This window comes from Dipteris shenzhenensis, chromosome 27 (genome assembly GCF_047967505.1).
Source record: "Dipteris shenzhenensis isolate YYH24624 ecotype China chromosome 27, Dip_SZ_1.0, whole genome shotgun sequence".
Lineage (NCBI taxonomy): Eukaryota > Viridiplantae > Streptophyta > Polypodiopsida > Gleicheniales > Dipteridaceae > Dipteris > Dipteris shenzhenensis.
The window spans coordinates 45,205,119-45,218,033 of record NC_141622.1 but is presented as its reverse complement, the minus strand read 5'-3'; the positions used below and the strand labels follow the sequence as shown (position 1 = coordinate 45,218,033).

At 40.5% G+C, this 12,915-nt stretch overlaps 1 protein-coding gene across 2 annotated transcripts; it reads left to right on the top strand.

Annotated features, from left to right (window-relative positions):
- Nucleotides 1-798: 798 nt before the first annotated feature.
- LOC147884373 (uncharacterized) lies at nt 799-5,461 on the top strand. Of its 2 annotated transcripts, none has more exons than XM_087399162.1 (8): nt 799-1,936; nt 2,094-2,147; nt 2,448-2,482; nt 2,681-2,736; nt 2,925-3,038; nt 4,232-4,330; nt 4,509-4,617; nt 4,709-5,461. In XM_087399162.1, exons 1-6 carry the CDS (start codon nt 1,436-1,438, stop codon nt 4,285-4,287), a joined length of 816 nt encoding a protein of 271 aa, XP_087255288.1. In that variant the 5' UTR covers nt 799-1,435; the 3' UTR covers nt 4,288-4,330; nt 4,509-4,617; nt 4,709-5,461. The 2 variants fall into 2 exon arrangements, with proteins under 2 accessions (XP_087255288.1, XP_087255289.1); XM_087399163.1 differs by having other exon boundaries at nt 4,706-5,461.
- Nucleotides 5,462-12,915: the final 7,454 nt, after the last annotated feature.

The following is a 12,915-nucleotide window of genomic DNA, read 5'->3' as shown; positions in this document are numbered from 1 at the left end:
AACAAGCCGAGCAGTAAGAATGAAATGACTTTGGTTCTTTTATTTTATGTCTCTTTCAAAGTCCTTTCGTTTATAGATATTTCATGATGTAGCTTCATCATGTTAAATACAAGTAATGAATATATGTAATTTGCCTTGTTAAAAGGTGACGAATTGGTGCATGTGAGAGGGTGCATTGAACTGAATCTTGTGTTTCTTTCAAATTTATTAAAAGTCTTATAAGGCAATGATGAATTGAGTTTGAGTGAGAGGTAAGTGTAGGAAACTCATTCCTTTGCATTCGATTTAATGTTGTAGAGTGCCACGGTGGCTGCTTACTTGAGGACCTCTTCTCGTTGGGGACTTCGGAAGTTGGGAAAAGAATTTGAATTAACAAATGGGTCCTAAATTCCAAATTTTTGAACTCATCTAATGAAGGGTAATCTCACGACACCGCTCTAAGAAGACAAAGTGAGGGGGGTAGTGTAAGGGTGGGTTCAGACGGGGCGGTGGCCACGACTGCAGAAAGGGCGTGGAGTGATTTGTAGCGAGCCAATTCGACCCCTAACATGTCTAGCGGCAGAGAAGCTTGTCTAGTACCACCCCTTGCCCAAGCACCCAATCAACCAATTGGACGTGAAGCTATGAGGTATGTCGATCATCAGGCTTGCCGCCCCCGTGAACATGGCACGGTGACGCCCAAGCCCCCCCCTTTGGGTCGTGTGAACACTGCCTAAAGTAGAGTGTGCTCTATTGGCTGTCAACTTTTGGATGAGGCTATCCAAATCTGCATTTGTAGATAAAAATTGATGGGATCTAATAAGGTCAGACCACGCATTGAGAAATGGAAGCCAATCTATTGCACGCATTGGAAATCATCTCTATCATCTCAAACCGTATATTCTGAGCACTACATTCTCAAATTCAATCTGTAGGCAAATACGTGGAGAGATGCGAGTTCAAGTTGCTGTTTGGGAATCAGAGATCAAGAGTTGCTGTTTGGGAGAGAGATGAATTTGCTTTGATGATTGGGAATCAGAGTTCAAGTTATTACTGTTTAGGAACCAGAGTTCAAGTGTTTCTGTTTGGGAGAGAGATGAAATTGATTTCATGATTGGGAATCAAAGTTCAAGTATTTCTGTTTAGGAATCAGAGTTCAAGTGTTTCTGTTTGGGACAGAGATGAATTTGCTTTCATGATTGGGAATCAGAGTTCAAGTAGTTGTTTGTGTGATTGGGAATTGCAGTCTACAAAACAGTGTTTGAATCGATTTATGCTCACAGCTTCGCTCTGGTGATTGGCATCATATTCTCAAATCCAGCGTTTGAATCGATTACTTCCAATTCCTCAATGTCTCCGTTTTCACCTGTAGCTCCTGCAGAATCGGTTCCTTGCATCTGGTTCTGTTGATTTCACGTCGTAGCTCTCGTTTCGTGTCTCCTTCATCCCCACGGAAATGGAATGTGTTCCTTCGGCTTCGTTCCGCCTCTACCCCTTTGCTCCAACAGAACAGTCTTGTCTGCCTTTCAATCCTCTCCTCTCTTCCCCATTTTCATCTTCGAGGCTAGCCCATGTCAGCCGTCTTCGGACAGACTTACCACTTCCCCGTTTGGATGGCTCTTATGCCATCTTATGCTGGAGCAGGAGCCTCAGGGCAAGGCCTTGCTTTAGACGTTTTGACTGTTGCGTTGTGAACCACAGAGGGTTTTACTCAATCAGATCAAGGCTTCGTAAGAAGTCGTGGTTACATGGAAGTGGTTTGATGAGCGGGGTGCTGCCCGCCTACCGAAGCACGAGGAATGCAAGCAGGTTGGCAATGACAAGGGCCTTCAGTCCGCAGGGCGGAGGAAATGGTACTGGGCGAGTCGTTTTCAATCTGGCAGTGGCTGGTTTCTTGACTTATCTGACTGTCACCGGAAAACTCAACTGGTTGTTCGAGGCGATTTTTTCTCTCTGGGTTAGTCTTTTTGGTACAACCATAGGTTTTGCTCTTTGCTTTAACATGAACAGACGTTGCTGTACGCTAGCCACACAGAGAGAGAGAGAGAGAGAGAGAGAGAGAGAGAGAGAGAGAGAGAGAGATGCTAATCTCTAATGGATGTATTGGCACGCAGCTTTTCCTCTTGGTATTAGCTTGGTTTGCAGAACGAAGTCTGATAACAGGCCGTGTAAGTTGGGCTACCTTCTTCGTAATTTGGGAGAGTCTCCGTAGCACGAAAAATATTCACGTTGTCGATTGCCTTTTATCACCCCTACAAGGTGCTAGATAACGTTATTTAGAGTTCGTTTGCCTGGTCAACATCGATATTCATTTTGATTTTTTCTTACAACAATATCCAATTCGCTTTGCTTGATATGTACGGTAGAACTGATCATAAATGTAGCAGTTACTTGAAAACGACGTGCGTTGTTTTGCTTGTACCCCTGGGTTTGGCGCATCAGCTGATTAGTACGGTCTTGCAATGCAGTGTCCTAACTGTGGGGGAGAATTTCAAGTTTTTGAGTATGTATCCTTACAGAACACTCACGATACAAGGACTTTTCTTTTACGTCCTGTGTTATCTAGTCTACGGTCCTTTCAGCATTGTCCTCCGCAGCTCTGTTTAAATTTCTTGGAAATGGTGTCCAGAAATGTAAATGAAGAGAACAAATCTTGGAATACAGAGGGTGATTCTCTCAAATTCTGGTCGTTTGCTGGCAGGTTTTCCCTGAAGGAAGAGCCTCGACTTTGTCCTTACTGCACTCAACCTTTTAAATGTGAGATAATCTCGAAATGCTGCATGAAGCCTTCTGTACATGCCCCAAATATTTTGCATCCCCTCTTTGATTGATGAGCCTTGTAATAGTTATTATTGGCCCACAAATGTTGGACTGCACGGAAGCATGCTAACCAGCTTTATTACTCAGTCAGAGATGTTTTTTTTTTTTCATTTTGAATGAAACAGTGGAAAACAAGCAATTTGTGAGAGATGGCCCACAATTCTCAGATCAACGGCCTCGTGATTCCAGGCAGCCTTTTGGTGGCTTTGGCAGACAGGCAACTTCCCCTAAAGACCAAAGTAAGTAATATTATTCTCGTGAGAAAGACTCTTTCTTGATTAAAACTATTAATTGCTACCCTAGCAGCTATGCTCTGATTCTTCTAGCAGGGCCATGGATATGCTAAAGCCCTTGTGCCCATGAATTTGCAGTCTGCTTCCAAAATACACACGGTGCATGCAGATACAGAGATTCTGTGTGACTTGATGCTTAGGGTTGACTGCTTTTCTTCCCATGACAAAATCTATTGAGGTATCAATAAAGCAGCAAATAAGCTTTGAGGGGCCAGGTTAAAAGGGGCCATAAGTTGTGAGGGGCCAGGCTAGACTAAGATAATCTATGCAGCATTTGTAGATGCCTGTGTCTTTGGCCTAGGCCTTAGTGAAGGTCGTGGTTTTGAGATGGGAAAAATTAAATCATTGTTATCATTTATTCTCTCTTACGTGTTTGTGGTTGGTGCACTTGTAGAGCATTGATGATTTGGGGTCCCCTTGTATGACTTTTCGGCCATTTTCATTTACTACTACTCTTTGCACACTCTTAATCTCCTTCCTTTTCCTCCAATTTTATGCTCTCTGTGGGCATTTCACTCACACACAGGCAGGCGTAATGAATGATAGATATATCGTTCACCTTATTTATTAACTACGATGGAATAACCTAACCTTATCGCTTACCTTTGTGCATGCTCAAGTGCTATGTATGCCTTTAGGTGCCCGTGCCCACATTGTCGAATACTCTGTTTAGTGAGAGTAGAAGTTGGTCTATACGGCCGCCATTAAGATCTGTGATTGGGGGTGTGATGTTCTTGTTTGTGAAATTGATGTCAACGGGTAAGAGGTCACTACTTTTTGAAAACAATCTAAGTTCAAGAAACAACTTGCAAATTAAACAGCAGAGACACTTTGCAACAAAATTTGAAAAGTAGTGTGTTATAGTTTGTGCTATCTTCTTGTTGTGGTTCATCCTAGTGATTTTTGAATGGGCTCTCCCTTCTTGAAGATTTCAGTTGGCTAGTGGGATGAGCAATGATTTAATAATACCCTGGTTAACAAGGCAATGCAGTAAAGAATGATGGTAAAGGCTAATTGAAGTAGACAAGGCTAATTGAAGTAGACACATGATTGCCTCTAAGACTAACAAGGGCTATGGAGCTTTGGTAGGTTAACTTTTCCATGTTAAGTGGAATTGACTTATTTCTTGTATTCTGTAGGGACTCCAACTGGTGTAGTTGTTGATATTGAAGCAGAGGTCAGAGACAAAGATTAGCCCACCCACATTTGTCATGAGCTGGCAACTTAATCTGACAAAGGTGCTAGGGTGCTTCCCTTCATATGATTTTTTTTGGGAGTTGATATAAATGGGGCTGAATGGAGGCAGGAGATGCCATTGTGAGCAGTTAAGAACAAGATATGAAGAGAGATGGTTCCTTATTTATGTCCTAGTTTAATGTTCTGTTTTTTGAAGACATTGGGTGTTTCTCTGTTTAGATGTGCCCACATTCAGCTGCTCTCAGCGGAACACAAGCCCTGAAGGTCCTGCTACCTTACACTAATTTCTTAGCAACCGACAGATGCTCACTGCTGATCTCTAACAAAGGTGAGAGACTTAACGTTTTTAATAGAAGAAAGATAGCAGGCTGTTTCTGGAATTGTGTTCAAACTGACTGCAAAGGTTGATGTTGCAGCAGACTTGGGCAAGACTTTCGTGCAGTTGGATACAGTGGCTATCTTTCTCCCTAGTGGGCGTCGCTTCCGCATGCTGAAAAGTGACCTGAATGCAGGAAGCTCAAGGAACTATAGATGGACATTACTGTGGCAAACAATTGATAAGCCTTTTACCTATGTCTCTCATTTCTGTGAGTCAGCTCAGCTTTGCTCGATTGATGTATATCAGCTTAGCTCAGTTGATATCTAAGTTGCTAATGGTTCTACATTTACTGGCTAAAAGTGTCATTATAACTACTTTAAGAAATGCAAACTTAATACTGCATGCAAGTGCTTCATGCTATGTTGTGGCAGATGGGTGAAATGGAATAGGAGAGGGGATGAAAGGAAGGACCTCATCATGATGTAGTACGTTGAAAATTCAACGATAATGTTCATTTATGTCAAGACTTATTTGAACCCAGAACTCGCCAGCTCCATTGTGGATGGAAGTGAGTGTCTGCTTATTTGATGTGTGGCAGGCTAGAAGGCCTCCCATTGCCATGTGTGGTTGGTTGTTTTACACACACCCTCGAGAAAGATATACATTTTACAATGGCTTGTCTTTGTCGTCATTAGGGGGTTCCAGCAGGCAACAGCCATGCAGACCTCCAAGCACAACTGGCTGTTTTCTCCTTTGGGCCTAGATGGGTCACCTGTCTTATCATTCATGGATTTTGGGAGTTCAAAATCGCTGTTTTTAATAGAAAATTAAGGGAGTCACCTGCTTTGAGTTACCGTTTTTGTCGGCTTGTTAAAACAATGCTTTGGTAAGAGATAAGAAAAGATGCCTTTGACAAGTTTATCATAGTAATATTTGTAATACTGAACAAACGACAAACATCGTGGCACAAATTGAATCCATCCTATTGTTGAAGCTCTTTTATGATGACAATAAGCCTCTTAGGTGATATGTACACATATGGAGAACAGTTCTGGGAATCTCTCTGTGTTGTTTCAAATGGAAAGGAATAGCATCTTAAGGATAAGTAATCGTCAGGGTCTAATTTCTTATCAATGCATGGAAACAAGAACAGACTACTGAACGTGGTTTGAGTGATTGCTGTGACATTTGTGGCTTTACATTTGCCTTATTACTATTTTCTTATGGGATTTACCAAGCAGTTTCAGCTCTTATGCCACTTATCATATGGACTCATGCGACATTGTACATCCCCCTTGCTTACATTGGAGCAAGCTACTACTTGTTTGCCAAATATTGTTCCTGATAGAGTGTTCGATAGTAACCTTCTAGATAGAGCTATTTATTTCCTAATAGGAATTGGGGCAAGTTACTACTTGTTTGCCAAATATTGTTCCTGATAGAGTGTTAGATAGTAAGCTTCTAGATAGAGCTATTTGTTTACTAATAGGATGTAAGGTAAGATTAGAGTATAGAACAATAATCATGCTCAAGTCTTGAACTGGTGAGAATAGTTTAGTTTACAAGTCATGGTTTAGCATGTTGTGAATTATGAAATACCCCTGGTAAACGGATCATCAAAATGAGAGGAGCATTCAAACCTCATGAAGATTTGGTAACTACCTTGGGCAAACACTTAAATATGAATGTCAATTTCAGTCACTTAAGTAGGCTGTCATTCAAATGTGTTACAGTTAGTGCCCCCAAGGTGGGTTTCTTTTGCTAATTTACTTGCAATGAAGAAATGGGGTGATTTTTATATTTCGAAGCATGCAAATTGTTTCTAAATGCAATCTCCTAGTCTTACATTTATCGACTTTTGTTGCTATTTTATGTCTTGAAAAATACACCTCCCCTATCGCATTAGAAGAACTTTCAAGCATGCTGCAATCCGCCCCCCCCAACCTCTCTCCTTCTCTAGTTCTTCCTTGGGTCTAAGGAAGACTTGGCTAGTGGGTAACATGTATGCAAAGAGATTCCATTTAGAACAAAGCTAGGTTGGCTTTGCTTTGCTATGTAGAATAAGTATCATGGCAAGGTTATGCACTATTGGAATGGGTGATAAGTCAATCTCCCCTTCAAGGAGTGTAGATGCAATTTGGTCCTCTAATGCATGGGGATCTTCCTTGATTTTCCCTAACCATCAAGGCTTGCTTGGAGCACCCCAATCCTTGATTTGCTATTTGCATTTGTTAGGTTGATGATAGGGATATAATAATTTGCTATTGCATGTTGAAAGTGGTCTTTCAGTTGGCCATAGTGGAAATAGTGAAACCGAAGGCTTTGTCAAGGAATGAGAAATGAGCAAGAGAGGCATCGTGTAGCAAGGGAGATGTTGTAGATATATTAGGGAACAGCTAGATTGAGCAAGTTATCAAATTTCTAAAAAAAGAGTTGGAAAGAAAATTTTGTCATTATGTGTGAAATTTTGTCATTGAGCATGTGTGTCCATGACCATGGCCTTCTCTTCTAAATATGCAAGGTAGCTTAGAGGAATCAAAAGGATCCTTGGCTTCTCATGAAACCGCGTGTCAACCCACAATAGGTTGGAAGAAAACCAGAATCCCTAACTATGAAGACAAAAGTGTTACTTTCCTTTCGCCAATAGAATTGCTCCTCCAATGATAACTCTTTTATTTATCTCCATGTTGTTCGGATTGCTCTTAAGACAGTTCTAATGAGCATGAAAGAGGCTTTTGATAGAAAGGAGGAGAGAGTGGAGACAACAAAGAGGAGGCACCAGTAGAAACACACACGTGTGACTAAATTATACACTAGAATTGGTTGAAAAGAATATATATAACTTTCCCACGACCATTTAGGTTTGAGTTAGGCAATCTCTCAAGTGTTAGTGCACAAATACCTTTGTACATGATGTTGAGATTGCTCCTTAACACCTTCCGTTAAGACCAACAAAATGAAGTAGGCCTTCTCTTAAGATGATGATTCCGAGGTATGAAGAAGTACTGAGCATTGTATTGCTATGGTGGAAGCTTTGATTGATTTAATTCAAGAGATAACTGTGCTTTGTGATGGAGGGGGATCTTAGTAAGGTTAGCTTTGAGGTTGCATCCACCTATTTACTTCATCATACCCTCTCCACAAGCGAGCAAAATATCATAGTTTTATCACAAAATCAGGCAAATAAAGAATTTTGTAGAAATTTCTTGATTAGAGAGAGGTTCCAGAGTTTAGAAGGAGGTTCCAAAAATTAGAAGAGGTTCCAAGGTTTAGTGTAGAGTACATGATGGAGAACTTGTCTCCCTTGTAGATCATGGAGGTTAAGGGTTTTGGGGGAGCATCGGACTGGGAGAGGAAGAAGGTGTAAGAGCATGGGGGAAATAAGAGAGAGGAGGGAGGAGGAGGAGGAGGAGGGAGGAGGAGAAGGGAGGAGGAGGAGGAGGAGGAGGGAGGAGGAGGAGGAAGAGAGAGGAGGAGAAGGGAGGAGGAGGAGGGAGGAGGAGAGGGGAGGAGGAGTTGCAAGGTTAGGGCATGCTTTTGGATGTGGAGTGCAAGGAAGCATGGACACTTGAGACAATTGCTTGGAATACCAAAGTAGAACTCAACACAATGCCCCAAAGAGTGTGGGCTTCATTCCATTATGGGGTATTTATACAAGTTGGAGAGCTTCTCTCTCTACATGTAGGAATTATAAGACATTCTCTCTCTACATGTAGAACTTGCATATAGAAGTCGCATGTAGGAGTTGCATGTAGGAATTGCACGTAGAAGTTGCATGTAGAACTCGCATGTAGGAGTTGCATGTAGAACTCGCATATAGGAGTTGCATGTAGGAGTTCTATGTAGGAGTCGCATGTAGAACTCACATGTAGGAGTTGCATGTAGAACTCACATGTAGGAGTTGCATGTAGAACTCACATGTAGGAGTTGCATGTAGCACTCGCATGTAGAACTCGCATGTAGGAGTTGCATGTAGGACTCACATGTAGAACTCACATGTAGGAGTTGCATGTAGAACTCGCATGTAGGAGTTGCATGTAAAACTCGCATGTAGAACTCGCATGTAGGAGTTGCATGTAGGAATTGTATGTAGAACTTGCATGTAGAACATGCAAGTTGAATTTCTAAGAGGGATTATTTCTAGCCTTATGCAAGTACAAGCGGAGCTTTGCCACTACTCTACACACACATTCTGTTCTACCTAAGTCCATGTTGGCATAGAGACAACAACCATCAAATGCCACCTCAGTAAGGTGATGTCAATAAACCACATCATCAATGAGATATGGCATATGGCTATTTGGCATCTTTAGGACGTTGTTCCATTATGACTTGGATCATGCATTTGTTGTAAGTCCTCTCACATCCACATAGTTGGATTATGCTTTACAAACTACTTTGTTTAGAGAGGAGTATTACAGCTTGAGCAAGTTGAATATAAGCCCCGCAATAGAAACTTAGGCATAATGCCATAGAGGTATCTTAGATTTCCATACTAAGGTTTATGGATGCCCATAGATTAGGTGTAAGTAGGTTAACGTGCACTAAAAACATGGTCTAGGACATTGTTAACTAGCGATGCTTGTTAGCTCTATTTTAAAATGTCCCAAATTCTCCTTTTGAAAGTCAAATATGTTTATAAATGTCACCCCTCTCTTTTCAAGCTTAAAATTCATTACTTTAAATATTTGTGTTCATTGACACCATAACTAGTAAGATATGGGTGGGAGCACATTAATGTGCACAAAAAATGTAGTCTGGGATGGGGTGCTAACTAGCAATGCTTATTAGTTGTCTTCTGTTTGAAATTCAAGCATTTTGTTCCCTCCCTTTCAAAGTTTAAAATATTGGATTTCAGTTATGTAAGAACAAGGACACATGAGATGACCTCTCTCTCTCTCTCTCTCTCTCTCTCACACACACACACACACACACACACAATCACATGCGTGCACATGCATGCATGCAATCGCACGTGTGCACATGCATGCACATGTGCACGCACCTACACATGCACGCACATGCACCTGCACCCACCCACCCACCCACCCACCCACACACACACACACACACACACACATACACACACACACACACACACACACACACACACACATAGATGCATGCATGCACACACGAACACAAACACACATTTTTTTGTGAAAATACACACGCACACACATGCACATGCACACGCACACGCACATGCACATGCACATGCACACGAACACGAACACGAACACGAACACGAACACGAACACAGGACCCATATGATCTTACCATCATTCGGCAGTAGTATGAAGTGCGATGGTGGAATGCAGGCCCTTAATGATGATGAAAGGTTGAAACTTTCCACTGCACTTGTCAAAGTTTTCAAGCACAGAACTCATGGTACTATCCCAGAAGAAAGATGTAAAATCTAAAATCTAGTTAATCATCAACACCTTGTCATGCAAGAAATGCAGGCAGAATCTACACTGGAGGAGGCTGCTATTCAAACTACTACTAGGTTGCAATGTGCACAACACATTATCTCTTGTCAAGTAGCCAGATTGTAGCATTGTACTTGATATCAATAGTGATATTCAGTAGATGGAATGTGTACCAGCTAGATGTCAAGAATGCTTTTCTCAATGGTTAGCTAGACGGGGAAGTCTACATGCAACAACCAATGGGTTATGTTGAACCAGGGAAAAAGAACCAGGTTTTCCATCTCAAGAAAAGTCTCTATGGCTTAAAGCAAGCACCCAAAAGTTGGTTCAACAGAATCAACAAGTATTTTGCTAATCTGGAATACACAAAGTCCAATGCAGATCATACTCTCTACTACAAAGTTCAAGGGGAAGACATCACTATTGCACTTTTGTATGTAGATTATTTGACTGTGACCATAAATAATGATAGCTTCATCAGCAAGCTAAAAAAAGACTTATCTGTTGCAAAGTTTGACATGAAAGATCTTGGACTTATGCACTATTGTCTTGGTATTGAGTTCTGGAGAGACTCCGACAGCACCTTCAAGAGCTAATAAAAGTATGTGGATAGTCTCCTGAAGAAGTTTCATATGGCAGATTGCAAGATTGTAGCCACTCCCATGGAAGAGAGTTTGAAACTTACTAAAGATCTAGAAAAGCCTATATATAGTCAATGACATGTAGTATCGGCAACTCATCGGATCACTTATATATCTGACTATCACAAGGCTAGATATTTGTTATGTAATAAGTTCACTTGCACTGTTTATGGAAAATTTGAAATAATCTCACTGGAATATAGCCAAAAGAGCCTTGAGATACATCAAAGGTACAAGATAGTTTGGAATAGAATACAGAGGAAGTCATCCAAGGTTGCATATGACAGTGACTATGCAAGAGATCATGAGACCAAGAGATCCACACAAGGATATGCATTTTTCCTTGGTCAAGGTGCTATATCATGGTTGTCAAATAAATAGCCAACTGTATCTTTGTCTTCAAGTAGAAGGAGAATCTAGGGCACTCACAAGAGGTGCATGTGAGGCTATATGGCTCAGAAAATTGTTGTTAGAAATAGATTACTTTGATGAATCAAAGCCAATAATAATATAATGTGATAATCAATTAGCTCAAGAATTAGCCACCAATAGTCCAATATATCACTCTAGGACAAGGTACATAGATGTTAGAGAGCACTTCATCAAAGAAAGAGTGTTACTTGGTGACATCACACTACAACATTGTGACAACAAAGAAAATGTTATAGATTTCTTTACCAAACCACTTGGTGAAGAGCTTTTCAAGAAGCACTGACAATATCTTGGTTTGATGGAAAGGATGTTAGAGAGCACTTCATTGAGGAAAGAGTGTTACTTGGTGACATCACACTACAACATTGTGACAACAAAGATAATGTTGCAGAGATCTTTACCAAACCCCTTGGCAAAGAGCTTTTCAAGAAGCACTAATAAGATCTTGGTTTGATGCAGAGTAAGGATATTCCCATTAAACGAGTGTGATGGAATGTAATGCTCAGTTCTTCTTTGGTTCCCTAGAATCATCTTTGAGGGAAGGCCTCTTTTATGATGTTGACCTTGAGGGAAGATGTTGAGGATTCATCTCAACATCATGTTCAATATGTGTCTAGCACTAACCCAAAAGAGTGCTAGAAAGGAAAAGGTTAGAAACCCTAACCCTAACCCTAACCCTAAAGGGGTTCGTATATATTCATTTTTCAAAGCTAAATCTAGTGTACAGTTAGTCATTTGTGGTGTGCTGAGGATCCAAGCTGTTCCCTCTCTCCTCATCTCCACTCTTCTCCTCTCCTCTCTCCATATTTGTTCAAAAGTTGCCTCATGAGATCCATCATGATGACAACTTTATCATCTTTGATCACTTCCTTAGGCTATTGATATGATAATACAAGTTTATAATAACTAGTGTGAAGCAAAGTAGAAAGCAAAGAACTTGAGAAAGCAAAGCAAGGCAAAGGCATAGAGCAATGGATGGGAAAGGAGCAAAGAAAAGGACAAAGGAAATCAAAAGAGAAACAACAAAATTGCATGAGGGACATCAAGTTTCTAAGAAATCTTGTTTTTTCTTATATGAATGCTAAAAACTAGAGGAAAACATGTTTGGAGGCTTAGCAAAAAGATAAAGAATGAAATCTAACATTTAGAATACAAAGTAAAATAAATAAGTACTTACCTTGAAGGAACATGGAGAAGAAGCTTGGTGGAGAGCAAACAAGATTGACAGGAAGCTTGATGGAGAGGGAGGAATGTGGAGAGGGAGCTTAGGGTAGAGAGAGCAAGGAGGAGGGAGGGTGCACAGGGGAGGCGATGCAAGGATGGAGAGGGCTATGAAATGAGAAATTTTTTAGGTGAAATGTCATTCGGGCTTTTTTTTGTGTTCCTAGACCATCGGTACTTGTATTAATATTTCCACCGAAAACTAGAAATCCATAGTGTCGGTATTACCATTGATATTTCCATCTGTATTTTTGTCAAAAAATACTGATTAAAATACCAATAGATATATCAACACAAAAATGATTTCTTCACATTTGGTCTAATTTTTTTCTCTTTTTGGGTTTGATTTCAACTTTGGTATATTTTGTTCAATCTAGGTTTTGATTTTGATTTTTTAGGTTATGCTCAACATTTTTAATTTTTCTCCATTTTTGTTTGTAGAATCTTTAGGCATGTACTCTCCAATAACTATCTTGATTATAAGGCTCATATTCTTGAAGCAATATTTAAGGAGAGTTTTGATTCTCAGCATTGGATCAAAACTTTCCCGTACTTGAAAATGGACCTAAAAGTTTACATTC